Genomic DNA, 24108 nt, shown 5'->3' with positions numbered 1-24108 from the left:
ATCTGTTATCTGGATAACACAAATCTAATTACGACATTCAGGCCCCTGCATCGTGTGCAGCAAAGTTGGCAAAATAATCCACAGACTCCCTGGAGGAGCCTGTGCAACCCAAACAGGAGCAACTGCAGAAAACCCAAGGGGGCTCTCTGCAGTTGAGACAGAACAACCTTTAACGAGCCCTCTAATTCTACACACCGCTATTGACATGCCTCAGGGATTTTACCTTACAGACAGTGCAAGGTGGATCAGACGGGAAGGCAGATGCAGGTACAAATATTTAATAATTATCCACGAGTAGTCGGATGCCAGAAATAGCAGCTTTGAAACCAAGGACTTAAGGGCAGGTGGTCTCTGCCCCCCGTCTCCTGGTGTCTGGGCAACCATGACTGGTTACAGAGCTGGGTCCACAGCAGAGCTGACTGTCACGATGAACATACCCAGTCCTCCCTGAACGTCTGAAATAGCCTTCTTAAGGAACTTACCAGAGCATGGAATGAAGAAACCGACAAGACGCCCAATCTGCCAAGTGCCAACTTGGAGGGGCGGCTGGCCGCAGCCAGGAGACTTTTGGGGTTTGGTAACTCCCCTCCTTGTAGGCTGGCCAGATAGCAGCGCATCCTGAAGAGATCCATGTGAAACTTCTCCAGATTCTGCTCCCATTGCTGGATCTGTTTAAGGGACAACAGAGATATTTAAATAAAACATAAGAAGTTTTCATGTGGCAAAACTGAAAGTGTGATCCCTTTCACAAACTTCAAGGAAAATTTAGTTCTGACTAGAATTGTATGGCTTAAGTTTGCTTTCCCTGCTCACCCTTTCTCAAGCTCTCTTGCCAAAACACATTCAGTCACCCGATGCCATATTTCATCAGGACAGCCAAAAAACAAAAGCTGGAAGTCCTAAATGCAATGGCATGACAAAACTTCATGATGTTTAGGGGACGTGGACACCTGAAATCATTCTGACTTAAGACAGCCCCTCTAGGAGGCAAAATTGTTAAGTCATTTAGCTTCATTTTATATCCCTCCACATGTACAGTCTTTGATCCTAAACTGGACTAATTTAATTACACACTAACAGATGATGAATAATGTATACACAAAGGCAGTGACTTCACATATCTCTTCATTCCGAGTAAATGACTCAAAACAGTAAGAAGCAAATGGACTTCTAGAATAAAGACAAACATAGCTTTTACTTCTATTTTAAGTATACTGAAAAACAGCCACCATCTGTACATCTGAATAAAATTAAAACACATACAGTTGTTTACACAACAGGACTTCCTATGTATTTCTTCAAAACTGATGTCACTAATTGCTAAAGAAATAGACTCAAACTCTGGGGGCCACTCTCCTTTCTTTCAAGAATGTCAAAACATGCTATGACATGCTAATTTAAATGGTGACTTGCAAATCTAGGGTCTGAGTATCAGACCTGAAAGCTGTTACTTCGAGCAGTCTTGTGAGTAATCTCAAAAGGCGAGATAAGGTTTGCAGCAAAGGCTTGTAAGAAAGGATTCAATATGAGGATTCTATCATCACGTTTTCAACAAACATATCTTTAATTCTCTCATGCTGTTTAGAGCCTATACTGATCCTAACCTTTTCCACTAAACTCTTCATGCTAATCCTTGATTCTGGATAGATTATATTTTGAAGGTTTTCCAACATTTAGCAATATATCCTTGTGCTGGTATGAATCTCTTGTGTCCCCAGAAAAGCATGTCCTTTAATACTGATCCAACATTGCTGGCTGGGAGCTTTTTGATTGTTCCCATGGAGATATGACCCACCCAATTGTGGGTGGCAACGTTTGATTTGATGGTTTCCATGGAGATGTGTCTCCACCCATTCAAGGTGGGGTTGCTTTAAGAGGGAACCATTTTGGAAAAAGCGGTAGAGCCACAAGAGACAAGATCCACGAGAACCACCAGAGCCCACACAGCCAGGCACCTTTGGAGATGAAGGAGGAAAATGACCCTGGGGGAGCTTCATGAAACAAGAAGCCTGGACAGAAAGCTAGCAGATGTCACCATGTTCGCCATGTGCCTTTCCAGTTGAGAGAAAAACTCTGAACTTCATGAGCCTTTCTTGAGTGAAGGTAACCTCTTGTTGGTGCCTCAATTTGGACATTTTTATAGACTTGCTTTAACTGGGACATTTTCAGGGCCTTAGAAGTGTAAACTTGCAACTTAGTAAATTCCACTTTTTAAATGCTATTCCATTTCTGGTATATCACATTCTGGCAGCTAGCAAACTAGAACCATCCCCTTTGGTATCTCCTCATAGGGAAGAATTTCCATTTCCTAGGATTTCTCCAGACTTGCTCCAGATTCTCTGTAATCTATTTTTTGGGAAGAGAACTGTACAACTTTTCTATATGAAAGAAAAATGATGGCTCCAAGAGCTAAATGAAAAATTAGTTCATCATTGTTTGCTAGTAAAGCACCAAAGCCATAGAGTGATTTGAGAAGATTTCAATCTCCATACTGAATTCAATCTTGCTTAAGAGTCTGAACACTCTTATTAGTGATGTAATATCCCACTAGTGTCAGCGCTGAATGAATATCAAAATGATCTGCTGGCTTTTAAGAATGAAGATGCCCAGAATCATCCACTCCAGATGTGTCTATCCATTTGTCATGAGGTTGCTTAAATTATACAGCAACCTCAATAAATAACTGAAGTTGTATTTGGGTTCATAGAAAAGTTTTGGTAATGGATGGTGCTGATGGTTAGTTCAACACTGAGAATTTAGTTAACAACACTGAATTATACATTTGAATGTGGGGGAAAAAAGAGAAATTTTAGGTTGTATATATGTTACCAGTACAAAATTTAAAAAAAAAAGAAGCAAAAACCATAAGACTGCACAACACATTGAGCTCTAATGTAAACCAGAGACTCTTGATCACAGTACAATTATTACATTGCTCTTTCATGAATTGTAACAACTATACTACATTAATCCAAGGTGTGAATAATAGGGTAGTACATGGGAACTCTATATTTTTATGCATGATATTTCTATAAACATACAACTTCTTCAATTTAAAAAATAAATATGTAAATAAGTAAATACAGTAACTAAAATAAAATAAAAATAAGAGCCTTCAGTGATCCTGTTTCATAGCCTTAGTTGAGGACCACTGCTCTTGGCTAACAAGACAGTTCACACTGAAACTACAAGTTGCTTTTTACTCTTGCCATATTAGAGAATTCCAGATTCCAGAAGTAACTCATGGATATAATGGAACCATAACTGACATATATCATAAGCCATTAGGTACAATAAAAACTACTTCTTGCTCTACCTCACAAATACCTCTTTCTCTAGCTGATTCTCGAATTTCCACAATTATAGGATGCATACATTTGCCCTCTAATAAAATGTACATATTTCCAGATTGGGTCATGGATTAAAGCTTATCACTTATTTATACTACAGTATGAAACAGTTTATGGGGATCTCTATTTGGGAATGGAGGCACGAGACAAGAAAAGGAATGAATTCTTGGATACTGGAAAGTAAAGCTGTCCATAACATTCATGGTAGATTAAAAAGACAAAAAAATATATATATACCCAGATATACATTAAACACCATAGCTCCAGGAAGGTGGCAATCTCCTATAGTTACACAAAATTCTGCAATCAATAAAATATTTTTATAGACACCATTTCACATACTTGATGTGACTATACATCAAAGCATCACTAAAAGATAAAGAAAGTTCCATCCGAAACAATACAAAAAGTCAATCTTAATATTTCATCAGAGACACTTTATAATCTTCAGCACACAAACCTTTCCAAAGCTGAGACAGTATGCAGACAAACTGGTGGGAAGAGCACAGAGTCAGATACTTATGGGTTTTGGAGAGAAGAAGGGATTGGGAGACTCTAGTAGCTCAAAGAAGACTTTACAAGGATCAAGAAGTTTGCCATATGTGAGATGGTTCCAAGAGAACCTCAATCAATATTGTGCATTTTAGAGGTTAACGTTTAATATAGTAGAAAACACAAATAAGGAGCAATGTTATGACTTCTTTATTGTATTAATGCTGAACTGTCTGTTCATATGGTAATAGATAATTTTCAGCAACACACAGAAAATACCCTCATCCCAGTGGCAGCTTTCTCTACCTTAGACATCTGCCGCAGAGTAAGACATCATCTAATCCATATTTAAAGATAATATTCATCTTGTTTTCCAGGCCATGATTTTATAGGTAGAATCAGCCACTGACATTAAGTGAGGATTTGTGGTTGGGTAAGAAAAAAAAGCAATATTTGATTTTCCTTTCCAAAGTTGTATAGAAGGATTTGGGAGAACATGTAGGTAAACGATGAGAATGAGAATTCAGATGTTTGAGTTCCTTGGAGGGAAGAGGAAGATAGAAAAACTGGATCCTCGAGCACAAAATAGACCTTTTAATGTTTAGAAAGTCTATCAACATTTGCAATGAACTTGCTGAGAACTTTCATTTCTCAGCTCAAGAGCGGAGGACCAGAAGGAAAGTGGCTTGACCAAATCACATGAGAAGTTGGCCCTTCCCTATTTAGCAAAGGCCCAAAGTATGTACTTGATGTGGGCAACATGTGGGAATAAGCATGTCACCAAGTAGCTCTTGCATTCCAGGTCTTCTGACCAAAGGCAGGAATCTGTGCACTATCCAAATCTACTTTAGCAACTTTCACGTACATGTCCATCTAATTGTCTTTAGTTCTCCCCACAAATCCTCAGGCAGTCCACACAAGTGGGTACAAAACTAAACTCTTTTAGGTGCCCTAGTTATATTGGAACATTCATTGGCATTTCAATTTCCTACCAGTCTTGAAGTTCCAGCTCAGGCCAAATTTAAAGTACTGTTAGCCAAAAGAAAAACATATTTTATAACAATCCTTCAAAAGATGAGAAAAAGGAAGCTCATTAGGTTTTTTTTTTAATATAAAGGGAGAAATAAAAGAGTTGGTTAGTCATTACGTATGCTACCTCGTCAATTCCAGTAATCTTCATCAACAGCATCATCACTGGAACAGTACGGTTATCTGGCAGCACATGTCAGAGAATTTCTAGAGATTTTCTTGCAACATCATCAAAAACTGAAATACCCCAAATCAATGAACCAAGATTGTCCCTCCCACCCCCCAAGATTCCTTAAATATTGATAATTGTTCCTAGACACATCGTTATTTTTTAAAGATAAATTTCAGGACGAAACATAAAAATGACTTAGATTGAAAAAAAAGTTTATTCTAAGGAGGTTTTCATTGTCTTTCACTAAAAAAGGAAAAATTTTCAACAACAAAATTCAGGGGGAAATTTCCATTTTTAAGCACTGCCACTTTTCATTGCTAATATAGCTATATTCATTTAACGAGCTCAGAGAGTTTATGATCTTCTGTGGGAAAGTGGAGGTGGGGGAGAAGAAGGGGAGGAGATGAAGCCTAATGCTAAAAATAATAAATGAATAAATGATACATAAAAGAACATGACAAGTACATTCCTGCCACACCCAACACTCCTAGAAAAATATTTGCTACCATTTAGTAATTGTAGTATTTAGTCATTTGTCCATTACTGGTTTGTCATAAAAGATTAGTTTTTCTGTTTTGGTGGAATAAATTACAAAGATGCCATTCAATATTTTCCAAGTACCAAACCTTGCCTTCCTGGAAGACTCAATCTAATGACACAGATTAACTGAAATAGTTAGTAGTTAGAGCAACCAGCCAGAATGAGGTTTCTAAAAAATCCTTTGAGTTATAATTTGTATACCACAGCAGAAAATCAACTTCATAAAAAATACATTTCCTATCAAATAGAGCTGAAAAATCCAATTTATGAAAACAGGTAAATTAAAGTTTAATTTTATACAATTTGCACAATCTTATGATAACCAAAACACCACATGGTTTAATCAGCGAGCAAAGCATGACCTGATTTACGAAAGTCTTATTGAGAAGTAGCACACATTGAGTAGAAGGTCAGATTTGTATTCAAATCGCAGCTCTTCTACTTTTCAGCTATGTGACTTCACAAAATTTACTAAACTTCTATAAGGGTCTATTCACTCATCCAAAAAATGGGTGATATATATATCTTCACCACACAAAGTTATTGTGACGTTATATATGATCATGCATTAGGACCCCTGTAACACACAATAAGCATTTAATCATTAGCATCATTTACAGGTAACTTTTCAGAAATATCTGTTTTCCTCTGTCAAAAATTGTAATTCCTAAAAACCGAAAATTAACCATCTACTTATTAAATGAAAGGAAGAGGAGAAGGAAGGAATGATGAGTCTGTTACCCATTGTTTCAAAATATGCATACATAATAAATACTTAATAAATAGATTCATCATCTAGGAGCCTTCATGAACATGGGTTCACAATCTTCCTATTCACCAGCAAAACAACGGTAGATGCCTGGATTTGACCCAGTTTGCTCTAAACATTTTATCCAAGTCCTAAATTAACAGATTAATGGTTGTTTGTTTGTTTGACCACATCATTATCCCAATACAGTCAGGACCCAAGTATATATAGCACTTCTCAATAAAAAACAAATGAGTGCTTCCATCATTGGTATTCAATATTGTTCTGGAAGTTCTGGAACAATAGACCAACTGAGCAAGAAAAATAAATAAAAGTTATCCAAACTGGAAAGGAAGAAGTAAATCTATCTCGTTTGCAGATGAGATGATCTTATATATAGAATATCGCAAAGAATCCACAAGAAAGGTACTAGTTCGTTGTTTTTGGCTTTTTTGCTTGTTTGTTTTTAGGTACTAGTTTTAATAAATTAATTAAGCAAAGTTGCAGAATAGATGGCTAGCATGCAGAAATCAATTGTAGTTCTATATACTGGAAAGGAAATGAAGAAATCAATTCTATTTACAATATCATCTATAAGAATAGAATACCTAGGAATAAATTTAACCAGAGAAGTGAAAGATTTGAACACTGAACTCTATGAAATATTGCTAAAAGAAATTTAAAAAGACCTAATGGAAGGACATCTTCTGTTCATGCAATGGAAGACTTAATATTATTAAGATGGCAATACTATCCAAAGCTACCCACAGATTCAACAATCCCTTACCCAAATTACTGCAGTCTTTTTTTTTGCAAAACTGAGAAAAACCAATCCTCAAATTCTTATGGAAATGCAAGGGGTCCCAAAGAGCCAAGACAGTCTTGAAAAGGAAGAACAAAGTTGGAGGACTCACACTTCCCAATTCAAAACTTACTGTGAAGTCAAAGTAATCAAAACAAATGTGATACTTGTATAAGGATAGACATAAAAGCCAATGGGATAGAACTGGGAGTGCAGAAATAAACCATTATATCTGCAGCCAACTGATTTTCAACAACAGTGCCGAGTCCATTCAGTGGGAAAAGAATGGTTTCATTAACAAATGGTGCTGGGAAAACTCGATTTCCAAATGCAAAATGATGCTGGACCCCTAACTCACACCATACAAAAAGAACTCAAAATGGATCAATGTCCTAAATATAAGAGCTTATGCAATAAAATCCTTGATTTTGGGGGAAATGGTCAGGTCTTTGTAATAGGCAATAGATTCTTAGACATGACACCAAAAGCATGAGCAACAAAAGAAAAATTAAAAACTTTGTGCACTAATTACCCAGTGAAAGACAACCTACAGAATGGATGAAATAGTTACAAATCATATCTGATAAAGGTGTAATACCCAGAATATATAAAGAACTTCTACAACTCAACAATAAAAACACAAGTAAGCCAATTTTAAAATGGGCAAGGGGATTGAACAGACATTTCCCCAGGAAGATATTCAAATGACCAAGAAGCACATGAAAAGATACTCAACATCATGAGTCAGAGAAATCCAAATCAAAACCACTATTGGATACCACTAGGAGGCCATTACAGAAAATAATCGTTGACAATGATGTAGAAAAACTGAAGCCCTTGTGCATTGCTGGTGGGGAATGTAAAATGGAGAGCCACTGTGGAAAACAGATTGGCAGCTCTTCAAAAAACTAAACATAGAATTACCATATGACCCAGCAATTCCACTTTTAGGTATATACCCAAAGGGACAGAAAACACTCTTAACAGATGCTTGTATGCTGACACTCATACTAGCATGTGTCACAAAAGCCAAAGGTGGAAACAACTCAAGTGTCCATCAACAGATGAATGAATAAACAAAATGTGGTACAAATGTACAATGGAACATTATTCAGCTGTAAAAAGGAATGAAGTTCTGATACAAGCTATAACATAGATGAATATTGAAGATATGTTGAATGAAATAAACCACATATAAGAAGATAAATATTGTATGATTTCACTAATAAGAAATAACTGGAATATACACATTTAAAGAGATAGAAAATAGATTTCAGGGTTAGCAGAAGTGGGGCAAGGACTGGGGAGCTACTGCTTAATGGGTCCAGAATTTCTGTTTAGGGGGGGTGAAAAAGTTTGGGTGATGGATGGTGTATTTTAGTTTCCCAGGCTGCTCAAAGCAAACATCATGAAATAAGTTGAGTTAAACAATGGAAATTTATTCGCTCACAGTCTTGAGACTGGGAAAATGTCCAAATCAAGGTAATCATCAAAGTGATGCTTTTTTCACAGAACTTGGCTTCTGGCGATCTTCGGCTCTTCTGCCATGTAGCAAGGCACATGGTGGCATCTGCCGTCTCTCCCTTCTCTTCCAGGTTTCTTTGCTTCCAGCTTCTTGCTTCCATGGCTTTTTTTTTCCTCTGCTTAATTTCATCCTCTTATAAAGGGACTCCAGTAAATAGGAAGAAGACACATCTTGAATGAGGTGAGATGCACCTTAACTGAAGGAACCTCATCAAAAGGTCCTACTTAATATGGGCCCACACCCACAGGAATGCATTCGATTTAAGAGCATGTTTTTCAAACCACCACAAATGGTTATAATGATTACACAACATTGTGAACATAAGTAAATCATCGAACTGCATTCCCCAAAGTGGTTAAAATGGGAAACTTTATACTGTATACATATCACCACAATAGAAAATTAATGTTTAAAATGGCAAGATTTAGGTTATACATATATATGTATATATGTTTCCACAAATTTTTTTAAAAATCAAATAAATGATTTGACAATTGCCACATAAAGGCAAATGCAGTAACCAAGGGCTTCCAGTGGTGAGAAGATACTTTTGTATGAGGCTCGACCCTGCTCTTAAGTAACTTCCTAGTTCACAAGAGTCCCCTCGGATGTTTGTATCGGAAAACTCAGATGGCGAGGAATCAAAGTAAAGGGCTCTGGGAGACAGCTATGACCAAATAATGCCAGGGAGCAGAACTTTTCACGAAGATGTGCATGCTAATATTCCCCAGTTACACACTGTCCCCATCTTATAAGTAGATTATGAACTAACATGCATTTTTTTTTTAATCCGGTTGTTTAGATCTTGGAAAGTGTTCTTCCTGAGATGGACTTTGCACCTCCTGGCCGGGTCTCCAGACAAACTCAACAAGCCCATTTGTCCACGATGCATCTAAAGCCATCACGGCATGGCGGTAAGGGCAATGCCTCAGAACCTAAGACCTGGCGTGACACAGCGCTCTCGTGCAAGCTTCCCATGGGGAGGCCAGGGGCACAACGTGGCTTTCCCTCCCCTGCTGTGCCTTCCCCCACCCCATGTTACATCTGTCAAGAGGCCTAACACACATACACACACCAGGCAGTTTGGGGGCCCAGCTTACCCAGGCACACAGGGCAGCTCTGAAGGCCAGAGACAAAAACTCTGACAAATGAACTAGGGACACTGGGAGGGTGGGGATAAGGAAAAAGAGAGGACATGCTAGCTGGGGGAGTGAAGAGGGGAAGGCCTGAGGAAAAGGAATCCAGCACACGGTGAGGAGCTACGGTGGGGAATGACTGGGATGAGGACACAATTTGCTGCAAAGATGGAGAAAGGATCCCAAGGCATGTGAGGGAGATGCAGGAGTGTCCCTTCTCTCACTAACTAGAGTGTTACAGATACAGAGGTGGAAAGCTATGGGTACTTCAGGAGCTCATACTTTATAGCGGGAACAATATTTACAGCCGCAATGATAAACGAATGCAATGACAGTAGTATAAAGAAAAGCACAGGAGGGATGGGAGCACAGGAGGGATCCCTGAGCTAACTGGTAGGAGAGGAGTCAGTCGAAGCTCCAGGGTAGGGAGGATGTCACCCCTACACCCTTCATTCCAGACAGCAGTGGGGGGGGGGGGGGGCACGAATGCATGTGCGTGGGGTGGGGGGAGAGATTGGAGGTGCTTTCTGCCTGAGCAGGCACCCAGAGTGAGAAACAGGACCATGGGTTCACGGGGCTCCAGGAAGCCTGGGGTTGCTGGGAAAAGGTCAAAGTGGGAGGAGGCTGTCAGGGACTTTATTTTGTAAGCAGTGGGAAGCTGCTAAAGGATTTTTATACCAGGCAATCATATGATCAGATCTGCTTCTTAGATGCACAACACTCTGGTGGTTTTATGGAAGAAGGATCCGGAGAAGGGCTGAACAGGAGGCTTCTGCAGTGGTACAGGCAGGAGAGCAGACAGCGCTGCCCACCCTCCAGCTCCTCACGTACCTGCACACAGCCTGCCTAGAAACCAAAGTGTCTGTATGCCTCTGGCACTTCGGGGCAGCCTGCCTTTGCTCATGCCACCCTTGGCCTGGAATGTCCTCCACTGCACTGCTGATCAACTACCTCTCCTCTTTCAAGAGGCCATTCAAGCTTCCCTCCTCCAGGAAGCCTTCCATGACTTCCGCAGCACTCTGGAGCTCCGTGTTCCCTGAATTCATAACACTCGATTGAAATTTCTCACTCAACTGTCACCCTGCCAGGCTACGAGAGCACCCCGAGGACAGGGGCAGCCCCATCCTTCAAGCCCTGTCTGTGCACACTTTCCTGGCCCAGAGTGTGTACTTGATAAATGCTCGATAGACCAAACAGAATGGTATTCTCCCACCCAAACACTTCCATCTTCTCTGTTAATGCCACGTTGTCACCCAGCACCACCATGGTCTGGCTTCTGTCCCCCAAGTCCTCTTCACAACTCACAAACACTCCACTCTCCAATGGTTTATTCCCCAAACTGCTTTTTCCGGCCAACACATTATTTCTTCCTAAGGCCTTGTTCGAATTGTTCCTTTGCCAGTGCCCAATTTTCTAAATGCAACCCATCTTCTTTGTAATTGGGAAACTTTACTTAAATCAATTTTTAAAACAAAGCCCATGTTTCATGAAGCTCAGAGCAATCCCAATGCCACCAACCATATCTTTTCTACCCTCTCGCACATTCTCATTGCCTCGCCCTCTCTCCACTCCCAATTAACAAAGGGACCTGGGTCTAGCTCCACTGAGAAGCACATAATGAGGCAGGGTGGGAGGGAAAGCCAGCTGGGAGCATGCCAGGACTGCCTAAGGGTGGGGAGGGTTTGTCCTTATTTACTTGTTTAAAATAATAAATGGAAAAAAAATAATAAAGCACTCACTGGACTTAATTTAAGACTCTTGCTCCCTTGTAACTTCAAAAGGAATCCAACATGTGGAAGGGCTGCAAGGTCTGGCCCACATTGGATATGCTTGAATGAAAACTGCATCATCTGACCCACAAAATACCCACAAGGCTCTCGAACCAGATCATCTGAGGGTCTCTTTTAAGCAGAGCATGTCACACTGCATCACAGCATGAGGCACCGCAATCATCACCATTATTAGTATCTTTTTTATTCGGAAAAGGCATGGACAATAATCTTCTCCAACCCAAGTACTTCAAAGAAAAACTTATTTCAGACCTTTTATCTTACACGATGTAGCCTACACCATAAGTTGAGCTCTTCTGGCTCTAAATGACTATAGCGGAAGATCTCTGGGTCTCTGCAGGAAGGCACCATATAAATTCAAGTGCATCGTGAAGTTGAGATTCTTAAACGGTAAGCTCAGGGTGCACTGCTCTTTAAAGAACTTTTTAAAAGGTAGTTGAGAGAAAACTCTGCACCTCCGGGCTACCTGGGAATCTACATTCTTCTTGGTCTTGATTTGTAAATACCTTTGCCTTTGTCATAACAGTCTTCAGTCAAGGAAAATCTCATAAAAGGAATTCTAAGCATGTGCCTGTTTCTCTCTATTAATGTCTACATCTGCAAGTAAGGAGTAAATCACTTTCTTTACAACCATCTGGCAAGTGATTTAAATATAGTGGGCACAGCAATATGTGATTCATGTTATTCACTGCAAAATCCTTTGGGAAAACAAGATTAAATCACAGCCTAAAAATGTTCAGATAGGGATGGCGGGAATATATTCAGGTGTAATTTCTGAAGAATGATCCAAATAGTTTCTGACCCAAAATTCCCAAGAGTAGTATGAGAAGGTGTGTGTGTGTATGTGTGTGCACACGTGCACATGCACGCGTGCATTGGAGGGGAGAGGGGAGATGAGCTAGCAGAAAGAAAGGGAATTGGGGAGGGGAGAGCTAAAATGAAAAATTAGTAATAAGATAGCACGCTTAAAATAGTGTAATGTATAGGGATTTCTGTTAAAATAATTCCTCCCTCCCAAAGAAATGCACCAATTGTGACATCGTAAGTTAAGCATTTAAAATCAAAGGGAAGGGTGCACGGGATGGTTCAGTGGTAGAATGCTTGCCTGCCATGCGGGAGACTCAGGTTCGATTACCAGGCCATGCACCGCCCCCCCCCCCCCCCCAAAACCAAAACGAAACAAAAGACAAGGGAATAAAAATACATAAAAATATATTTAATGAAAATCTAAAAAATATATATACATTTGGAAGGACTTCTTGTGGGTCGGGGGGAGGAAGATGGGAGGGAAGGCTAGAAGCTTCTCAAAGTCACCCAATTTCCTGCTTCACTCCCAGGCCCTAAGCATCTGGCTATATATGAGGACCTGAATACTCCAAGCTGGGCATCCCTTTCCGAGGACTAAAATATGGTTTCAGAGTTAAACTTTAGAGAAGCAGGAAGAGTTAAAAATCATCTTTTTTCCCCTATCATCTATAAAAGGTTTTTTTTTCAGGGTCCCCTAAACACTCTGAAACCCTCAAATCCAAAAGCTGCATCTCCAGTGATGGACTTGGAAATTCATTGGCTCTTGGATCTTGGAAATTCAGGACCTCAAGCAAGAAACGGAACAAAAACATTGGCTAATCATTTCTCCTACTCCTCAAAGCTTCTGGATTTGCCCCACAACCTGGAGCTGGCCACAGTCGCGCTGCTCTGGGGATGGGCAGTTTGAGGATCCCTGTTCTTCAAGGCATAGAGGGCAGGGATAATACAGGCTGAGCTCTCTGCTGAGCAATCTTCTCCCAGGGATTGCAGCCATGTCCTAATCAAACCCCTCCCCCCCACACACACACACACTTCCACCCCATCCCACTACATTTTACTTGACACGTTCAGCTCCCCTTTTCACTTCCTTGTTGAAACTATTTCACAGTCTGTAAGTTTGCTATCAGGTACTCTATATGAATGGCATATTCTATTTGAGGAAAGGTTCGATTCAAGAGAGTATGATACTCTCTTTAAGAGTCTACAGAATTACAGCAAAGTATGCATTCTCGTATTCGTTTTCCATATACATTGTTAAACTTCTGCCTTATTACTCTAGACCCGGTCCCTGTAATTAATTGCATGCCCAGTCTACTTCCACTCCACTGCCTACTGTCATTCCCCACTTCAATCTGTCCTCTAAGCCCTGCCTGGTCAGTCTTCCAAAGGTACTACTTTCATCATGCTTTTTTCCAAATTTAGAAAATCCACACTTGCTTCCCTGGATCTAGAGGATAAAATAAACCTTACCTCCAAGACCCCAGGAAAGCTATGCCAGCACCTGTCCAACCTAACCGCAAGTTACTCACCATTTCCCGACATACACCTTCCACTCGGCATGCTCGGGACCCCACGTCACCACATTCCTCCCAGCCTAGAATGTCCTTCACATTTACACACTTCTTTTAAGGCCCTAAGGAAGTCTCCTCTATTTCCCCAAGATCATAGCACAAGTTCAACCTCCGAACTTTCATAGCATTTGATGGCTACCCCAATTATCACCAAATCTATACCATTCTAGAATGTTCTTCAGTTTCATATTCATAAGGCTTACCTTTCTAATTAAATTACAAATTTCCTAGAAACTGGGTCCATATTTTATAACTCTCTGTATCTTGAAGCTATATGCATCTGTGAGGTACAACAATCTTTGAAGGTCGAAAAATTAACAAGAGGAAATGAAATGGGAAGGATGAATGATATCAAGGGATATAAGAAAGGAAGAATCAAAGTTAGATATAGATATAGTTAGGATATTTGACTTAATGGCACCATTCTTTAGAAATACTGATGAGGGGGGCAAGACATGGGAATAATTTAGTTGAATGACTTGGTTATTTTACTATTGCCAGTCAACATATTCCAAATTCTCAGTGTATCACAATGATGTCATTTGAATGTATGCTTTGATCAGTTTATGCTTTATAGCCAGAAATATCTTTATATATATCCTATGGTTGTCAGATAAAGCAGATGAAAAGTTTCTAAGCAAGATTAAATATACAGATGTAAATAAGAGATTGGTAATATGTTATTTAATTCACAACTTAAGTAAAACTCTACAGGTAAAAATCCTTTCTAATGAACCAGAGAATGTCCAAATTATTATGTCACCAAGGAATTTTTTTTAAAGAACTTAGTCCTTCTGTAATAAGTTATCAAATGAAAAGCATGAGAAATTCAAGAATGTACCAATCTATCTTCATGGTAGGTGTCAGTCAAGGCCCCAAGTCATTTGACAACTGAACTGGGAGAGGCAGTAGTAGATAAAGTAGTGCTACCTGGGACCCATTCCCATCCAAAGTCAAGGCCTTCTTTCCCTCACCTGCCAAAAGTGTGGGGTGCTGATGGCTCATGGCCAAACGCCTCTCTGGAAACTGGCCTTGGATAAAGACAGATGCCTTAATTGAGGCTTCAACCTCTGCTGGTAGAGGCCCCATCTAGTGACTGGTTGATGTGGGCGTTCAAAGCCCCGGCCCCCCTGCCTCACTGTAGGGCACAACTAACAGGCCATCCCCATTTCCAGAGCCCCTCCTGAGATTGGTTGAGGTCTCCATCGCAACGGCAGCACAGCTCAATTTGTCCCTCCACTCAATCCCAGTCCCTCCCTCCCTTATGCTCTTCCTGAAAGCATTCCCAATAAATCTCCTCACATGCAAAGTCCACCTCTGAGTCCAGGGAACTCTACCTAAGACAGAATGTGGAACTACACCAGAAAAATGCATTTTCCATACTAGCTGGTCTGTTATGAACAGAAAAAATACGGGGTTTACTTTGTTTGTTTGTTTTGGTATCTACTGACCTGGAAACATCCACGTTATATGCAATCACTCCTTCCAAAGTTTGTATTAGAATCTTACCCATCTAATCTAGTGATTTTATCCTGGAATTTTTTTTTTTTAGAAAGTAACAATATAACAAAGAATCAGTCAGGGGGGAAGGAACCATTCAAAAGAGATTTGACCACAAAGTATTTCAACATACACACAGCAACCAAAGGTTGTATCATTGTCACCCACGTCTAAATGGTACAGTCACTGAGTCCTTGACTTGACAGGCCACGGAAACGATTTCCCTCAAGGTGTAGAAAACATCACCACAATTCCAGTTTGCATCCGCATGGCTGAGAGGGACCTGAGCAACGAGAGGAAGCAGTCCCGGAAATGAGTACCTGATTTTCTATTGCTTTCCTGTTCTTGGGGTCGCTCACCACGGACAGCTGCAGCTCGGCCATCTTCTTCATCTTGCTGTCCATATCAATCTTCTGGAGCAGGCCCTTGGTCTGGTTCTTCAGGAGCCGGACCGTGTCCTCCTTCCCACGCTTCTTTGCAAACAGGGACGCACAAGCAGAGTGTATGGCAGTGACCCAGTTTTCCAGATCGGTCTGGCTGGTGGCCTAAAGACAGGAGAGGGGGGAAGAAAACCTGTTTGAAACTGCTTTGCCACGAAAGTCCTCTCCCAAGTGGCAGGGTGGCCTCTGATGTGTAAAACCTAGGAGGCGCCTTCACTTCATAAAAATTGTGTTTAATCCCAAAAGCACATACCATCACTCAACACAGTTTCTCAGGCATCCTGAACTCCAGAGGGTTTGAGAGAACCTCAGAGCAGAGTAAGATACTCATAGAGCCCCAAATATAATGGGGGGAAAATTAGGAACAAGCTAATAGCCAACAAGAGGGGAGCAATAAGAAAACCAGTGCACATCCATTCACTGTTATATTATGTCGCTCCATAAAAGGTTGTTTATCTTCAGAATTTTAATAAACTGAGAAATATTCAGGCTAAGACATCAAGTTCTGGAACCAAGATAGAAAATCACATCCACATTATGATCTCAGCTATGAAAAAAATCAACAGGAGGAAAATTGGAGAAAATCAACAATAATGCTATAGTAGCTGTCTTTGAATAATGGGACTACGGATAACGGCTTTTCTATATATATTCTACAGTGCCCTATATATTTCACACAACAACCATATACTGTTTTTATATAAGCTTTTTTTTTTTTGAAAGCAATAAAAAAGTTTGAATAAAACAGAATGGGAAAAAATATATGATTTCAAGGAGGGTGGAAATCAGTTTCAACTCTCTTGATGTCCAGAAATAACCACAAACATTTGAGTCTTGGGGTTCATCACCAGTTGTCCTCTGAGGTTATATAATATCATCGTTTGGAAAAAAATTCCTAAAAATAAGGATAATTAGCCTAAATCACAAAATAAAATGTTCACATCATATTTTTACCCTACAAGTCCATGCAGATTTAATCTAATGCATTTACCTTCCCTACAAATTCAGGTTCACACCATCACTTTGTCTTAAAGCATTGCGGAAGGTTTTAAGAAGCCTTTCTGTTAAGAGACATCTAAGAAGGAAAGCCAAATCTCAGGCCCTGGCTCCTCTAAATCAAGTCAATTTGCGGACAGCAGTGAGGGCAGAGGCCCAAAGAGTTGACCTTGTGCTGATCCTGGGAAATCAGTTCTGTCCTGTGGCAGTGAACCCTTCAGAGAATCCTAGATTCCCAAAGCCAGCTTAGTGAACATTACTATTCTATAGGGTCCCTGAGGGATCAAGGACCAACTTCAGCAGAGCACTGGAACTAGGACCTATGAGGTTCCCCATGAACCTTTTGATCATATAATCTACAGCCAAAATCAATTTCTACACACAGTGCTGGGTTTGGACAGAAGCATTTGAGAAGCTCCATTCACTTCCTAGCTACCACAGCCCCCCTATTTTGAGTTAATAATAACATTAATGATTTAATTATTTAGCACTTAATATACACACATTATACTACTTACCCATAAAGCAGTCCTATAAACTATTACTTTCCTACTAATCAAAGGATCTGAAGCTCAGAGAATTTCAGTAAGCTTTCCAAGAGGACATACTTATTCAGCAGTAGAGCCAAGATTCAAACTTAAGCCCAAGTCCAATGCCAATAGTTCAGTACCACCATGCTCTATGACTTTCCATTTGCTAGAAAAGTTGTGTGGTAGTTAGATTCAGTTGTCAACCTGGTCAGGTGAAGGTACCTAGTTCTGTTGCTGTGGACATGAGCCAATGGCATGTGAACCTCATCTGTTGCTGATTACATCTGCAGTCGGCTAGGAGGCACGCGTGCTGCAATGAATGATGTTTGATTTAATTGGCTGGTGCTTAAATGAAAGCACAACGTAGCACAGCCCAAGCAGCTTAGAATACCTCCTCTCAGCACTTGCAGCTCAGTCCAGGCCTTTGGAGATGCAGAAAGAAATCACCCCAGGGAAAGTTGTTAGAACCCAGAGGCCTGGAGAGAAGGCCAGCAGAGACCATCCTGTGCTTTCCCATGTAAGAAAGAACCTCAGTTGAAAGTTCACTGCCTTTCCTCTGAAGAACTAATGAAATAAATCCCCTTTTATTAAAAGCCAATCCATCTCTGGTGTGCTGCATTCCAGCAGCTAGCAAACTACAACAAGTTGTTAACAAGTCCTCACAGCAGATAACTCAAATCTTAACTTCCTAAAACCATGTCCACCAGGAATGCAAATCTTACAGCATTTGTCAATGAAGGGCTTCCTGAAAGTCTTATTTAATTACCACAGAAATTCTTGGGAGCCATGTAACCACCTCCAATTCATATTCTCAGTCATTTCAAACACTGAACTCGGACACTGAACTCATTACTGAGCTACCCTGGAAGAGCAATAATAATTTTTCTGTGTATACTGAAGAGCATCTCAGGACACCCAAGAAATGCCCACTGTACGAATGGTTTTGAGATAGCTGTGCAGTGCCAAGCAGTTTACAGGATCCAATATTTCTTGCTTAAACAAAAATTCAAATCCCAACTAAGCTTCTACTCTATTCCATTTCTAAGTTCTGTCTTTTCAATTTTGCTCCTTCTCATTCTAACAGTATGAAAACTCTTTTGGTACACAAGCCTCTGCCTCAAGCCTTTGTTTACACACCACTGCAGTACCTGGAAAAGGTAGACATCCCCAAAGGAATTGCTGAGGCAAAACACGTTCTCCTTCTTGGGGTGTTCTGGGACAGACTGCACGATGCTGTCTTCTGCAAACAGAGCGTACCGAGGGCCATGGCTCTGATCAGCGGGATTCTTCCCATATGTCTCATAAAACAGCAGGGTGCATCCTGCGAAAGAGAGAAGCACAATCACATCCTTGTCACAGGCCCTGAGGATCCAGGAAAGGAATGAGAAGGTAAAGGAGGCAACCAAAAACACTGAGACGATACATTACATTACACATGGTAAATGAGGACGTATGCCTGGCTGTATTAGCATGAACTCGAATGAAAATGAGATTCTCTTTTGTAAATACCATACATTCACTGTTGCTAGGAAGACATGAATCGTCGAGGTATTTTATTCCCTTGCATTGGCTCATTTCATCCCCAGAATGGCCCCAGAAGGTGTGTGTGGCTTTCAACCCCATTTTACAGATGAGAACCCTGAAGCATAGAGGGTCAGGGACTTGCCCAGGACCCGCAGCTGGAACGAGCTAGAGCAGGGATCTGAATCCAGCCATGCTTACTTCACAACCTTCATTCCCAACCACACCACTACATTATTCAAGAGATCAAGATGTAGGAAATAGAAGAAAACTCTTGTATTTGTTAACCTAGGGAGTGTCTGTACTTAGAATTTGTGGTAATTAGAAACAGTGTATCTGGGAAACTTTGACATTTATGGGGGGAAAAACAGCTTAATCTTCAAATCCCAAGCAACTTAATTGTGCTGGTTTGAAAGGGTATATGCCCCCTAAGAAAAGCCATGTTTTAATAGAAATCTCATTTCTTAAAGGTAGAATAATCTCTATTCAATACTGTATATTTGAAACTGTAATGAGATCATCTCCCTGGTTGATGTGATTTAGTTAAGAATGGTCGTTAAACTGGATTACGGGATAACATGTCTCCACCCATTTGAGTGGGTCTTGATTGGTTTATTGGAGTCCTATAAAGAGGAAACATTTTGGAGAATGAGAGACTCAGAGAGAGCAGAGAATGCTGCAGCACCACGAAGCAGAGAGTCCACCAGCCAGCGACCTTTGGAGATGAAGAAGGGAAATGCCTCCCGGGGAGCTTCATGAAACCAGAAGCCAGGAGAGTAAGCTAGCAGATGACGCTGTGTCTGCCATGTGCCCTTCCAGCTGAGAGAGAAGCCCTGACTGCGTTCGCCATGTGACTTTCCAGATGAGAGAGAAACCCTAAACTTCATTGGCCTTCTTGAACCAAGGTATCTTTCCCCGGATGCCTTTGATTGGACATTTCTATAGACTTGTTTTAATTGGGACATTTTCTCGGCCTTAGATCTGTAAACTAGCAACTCATTAAATTCCCCTTGTTAAAAGCCATTCCATTTCTGGTATATTGCATTCCAGCAGCTAGCAAACTAGAACATTAATATTTAACACATTCTTTTTATGTCAGAGTGAAAAGCAATATTTGTGATAAGCTCACTAATTTGGACTAAGGGAGAACATTGTGACTCTGAAACATTTCTCTATGAATGCTATTATGTTTGCTTTCAAGTATATAGCTTTCCCCTAATAAGCTAATAAAGTATCATGGGTAGAAGGGCATTAAGGGTCTGCTTTGATAATTATATAGGAATGCCTTATAATTATTAGGCACAATTGCCAGGCAAACTGTGCTTCTAAGATGCTCACAAATATGGTCTCCTGTGTCGGTTTACTAAATCCCCTATAGCCTCCAACTAGCAAACATTTTTTAGTACTTACTGTATGCTGAGGTCTGACATGCAAACATATCAAGGACTTTGCACATACTTTTTAGATTGACGGTAAAGAAACATCAGCTTGCATTCACTGCACTCGATATGAATGGAGATCACTTAATGTTTACGTGTGTTAAAAACTATTTCACCACTACCAGATTCATTTCTAAAATAAACTTTAATATCCTTGTTCTTAGCAAATTTACACAGAAGTATTAAGTGTTCAAGGAACATGATTATGGTAGTTTGAAGCTACTATGTACCCCCAAAAAGGCCATGTTCTTTTAATCCACTCCTGTGGGAGCAGATCTTTTGATTAGTTTATTTCAACTGAGATGTGGCCCGCCTCATTCAGAATGGGTCTTAATCCTCTTGCTGGAATCCTTTATGAAAGGATAAAACACATACAGAAACTTTGAAATGAAATTAGAAGACACTCAGAGAAGCCCCAGAGAAGCTGAAAGAGGGAGCCACTGAAGTCAGAAGTTGAAAGCAAGGAAACCTGGAAGGAAAGGAACAGCAGACATCACCATGTGCCTTCCCATGAATCAGAGGTGTCCCAGATGCCAGCAGCCTTTCTGCAGAGTCCAGGTATCACTCTTTTGATACCTTGAGTTGGACGTTTTCACAGCCTAAGAACTTTAAATTGTAAGTTAATAAGCCCCATTGTAAAAGCCAACTCATTTCCGGTATATTGCTTTCCGGGAGCTTTAGCAAACCAAAACAATGGTGTATACAACGTATTCTCAAATGTCTAGAAATCAGATCGATAGATAGTTAGACAAATGGATGGACAGAGAGATGGACAGATGGAATGATATAGCAAGTGTGGCAAAATGTTAAAAGTTGGTGGATCTGTGTATCTGGGTGGGGGTATGTTGGAGTCCTCTGTATGGGTTTTGTATTATTTTTACATAATTTTGTTTGAAATTATTTCCAAATAAAAAGTTAGAAAATAAATCATAATATGAGCAAACAAGTTTAAATAATGAAATCCAGGGCAGCAGAGACAGGGAGGATTAAAAGATGCCTGCCCCAGGCTCAGCAGTTAGAACAGCATCATCAAGATACCTTCTCCCTCAAGGTACTTTATGATCTCAAAAAGCACAGAGCAAACTCTCCTCCTCTCAACCCAAACTCATCCCAACTAAGATACTAAGTGAGCTCACATATAAGAATAGGAGAAAATAGAAACAGAGCTGTTTCTTACAGGTTCGAGCTGGTCTTTTGTTTCTAAGTGCATAGCTACTGATGTACTTAGAAACAACAACTCTAATCTTCCCCTGGAGAAAGCCTGCCAGATATCATTGCTATGTATGCAACATACCTTTGCCTGGGGCCCAGAGAATAAGGTGAAGATGACCAAGCAAAACCAGCTGCACCCGTGACCAAACTCTTCCCAATGGATTAATACTTACTTCCCAGTTTTCCCTGACTTTTACACTCTCAATTGTTAGAATTCAAACCCTTACATGTAGAGGAATGAGCATAACTTTGGGCATATGCCAAGATGTTGCCAGACCTAACACCTCATATACGACAAACTACAGCTCTAAGGCAGAAGCATTCGACCAAAACAGAACATTTCCTTTCAGAGTGCTGCCAGGATGGAGAACAATACACAGAATTGTGTTGCTACCAAAGTTAATGGATGGGAAGCCACTTTTTAATCAATGATATAAAATTTAACTTAAAGGAATGCTGCCTCTCTAATTCTATGGCTTAGGACCTGCTGGACTGAAAGGCAATTGGAGGAAGTCCCCGCTGAGAAAGCAGAAAGAGAAAACAGACTGGGGCAGGAATGGAGGTGCAAGAAAGGGAGAGGGAATATCAGTGGAAACATCATCAGAGGAAGGAGAGCATGTGGTCTCAGTTTTCTCTTAAAACCTCTCCACACACTCCTACACCATCCCCTGCTGTCAGCCTATCTCAGGCAGAATCACAAACACCCTACACTTATTTCATGAATTTCTCCCCTGAAAACTGGTCAGTCTACTACGTTTGTTGAGGGACTTTTTAACCATCTTGCCAGCCATTCCGTCTATGAAGTCCCCTGTGAACTACATGAAAATCCATTCATTGCACAAGTCAGAGAGAAAGCAGAATTACCCTCGTTAAATATGTTACACACAAAAATAAAAAAATGAAATCAAAATAATAAAAAAATTACAAATCAAATATAAATATGTTACATCCTCCAAGTCCTAAAAAGCATGAGTGTGCCCTTTGCCTACCTACAGATTCAATCCATGCAGGTAACCAGATGGTTTGTTAGAAATTCTCTCCAGAAAACCGTTTCCAATTTATTTCTATAGATATTTCAAGGAAAACTTTAAAATTCCACTTAACTATATAGGTATGGGTACACACACACACACACACACACACGCCTATTTTTAACTAAGATTAAACCACATAGTAACTGCAAACTTTGATTCTATGCCAGAAAAGCTGAGCTCAACATATTGAATTCCCAGGGGAAAGAGGTGTAGAAAGCCACATGGAAAAGGTTATGCTGGGGAAAAAACATCTTTATCGCATGCCTTGCCTTGGCTGCAAAGGAAATGAAGGAATGCGGGTTTGATAACATTTACACTTACAAAGCACCCTTTATCCATGGACCTTAAAGTGTTTTACAAGCCAGCACCAAGAAAGCAGAGCACAGGCAGGACTCCAGGTCTTGCTAATGGTCAAAGACAACTGAGGACTGTCCCTGCCCCCGAACTCAGCAGCCAGATATTCCTGGTGGACCTTCTAGGGTAGAATACTAGAAGCTGGACATAAGCTCTCACATCCCATAAGCGATAGGCATCGAATCTCACCCAGGAAGCCTCCAAAAGGTAGCTATCTGTCTCTGCACATTTGCCTTCAGTAGCAGGGAAATCACAGAAAGTGGTTTCTTTCCACTTGCCAATATTTCAATTTTCCGTTTGTTTGTTTCTAAATTTTGTGTTGTTTTAACATTAATTCAGAATCAGGTGCACTTCCATCTATTAATTTCAGCCTAACCGCTGGAGAACCAAAATACATTCAATGCCTCTTCTACAAGACTGTCCCTTACTCTCAACCCAGGTTTCAAAATCTGCAGGCAAAATATGCCTCAGTCCTTCTGCCATCCACCATTTGTTATGCCTCTCAATTCTCTTGGTGTCCCATCTGGCCCTTTTCTCAAACTGGGATAGAGTCACATAAACCATCACAGGCCCCCAGTACCATGAAGACGTAAAATTGGAGGTTTTCAAAGCCATATGATAGGCAGGGTACAACTTTCCAAAGCAAAGATGTTAACCAAAGACCATAATGCTAAAAAAAAAATAGACAGGTGATACATTATGGAGTGGAGGGCATCCACTCTCAATGTCATGTAAGAAGCAGCTTCAGACTGTGATCCCAACCCAATTCCAGACACTTACCACCCAGGCGACATGTTCTCTCTCCTCTCCAGTTAGGGACACTTCAGGAAGAAGGGTTTAGAGAATCATTTTCTTGTTTACTAACAAGGTACCTGCAGTGTTGTGCCCACAAGGAGAGAAATGGCCAACTCTGATGAGAGTGGATGAGAGAAAGAACATCACCTCCTTTGCAGAAGATGTGATATTCTGAGTGACATAACTGAAGATCATGTTCACTCTTTTAAATCACATTTATTTTATTTTAGCCACATCACACTGGAAACACATTCTGCATGTTCTGCAAACTAAACTTCCAAATGCCTTGTACCATAACACCTTGTGGTCACATCTCCCTAGCCGT

The 24108-nt window shown here is 40.4% G+C and overlaps 1 protein-coding gene across 7 annotated transcripts in view; it reads right to left on the bottom strand.

Annotated features, from left to right (window-relative positions):
• Positions 1-24108, bottom strand: part of TIAM2 (TIAM Rac1 associated GEF 2) — a 136679-nt gene that overhangs the window by 98648 nt on the left and 13923 nt on the right. For 6 of the 7 annotated variants that reach the window (XR_013170834.1, XM_077149330.1, XM_077149328.1 and 3 more), the window contains exons 4-6: positions 18577-18749; positions 15783-16007; positions 483-668 (exon numbers count right to left, since the gene is read on the bottom strand). Coding sequence is in view for 6 of the 7 variants with exons in the window: in XM_077149330.1 (XP_077005445.1) it covers positions 483-668; positions 15783-16007; positions 18577-18749 (584 nt within the window). In the remaining variant the exon portion in view is untranslated. The remainder of the gene's footprint in view (positions 1-482; positions 669-15782; positions 16008-18576; positions 18750-24108) is intronic. The other variant, XM_077149331.1, reaches the window with a different exon arrangement.

Source organism: Tamandua tetradactyla, chromosome 2, assembly GCF_023851605.1.
Source record: "Tamandua tetradactyla isolate mTamTet1 chromosome 2, mTamTet1.pri, whole genome shotgun sequence".
Classification (NCBI taxonomy): Eukaryota; Metazoa; Chordata; class Mammalia; order Pilosa; family Myrmecophagidae; genus Tamandua; species Tamandua tetradactyla.
Note: the sequence above shows the minus strand (reverse complement) of the source record. Positions and strands in the feature narration are given on the sequence as shown.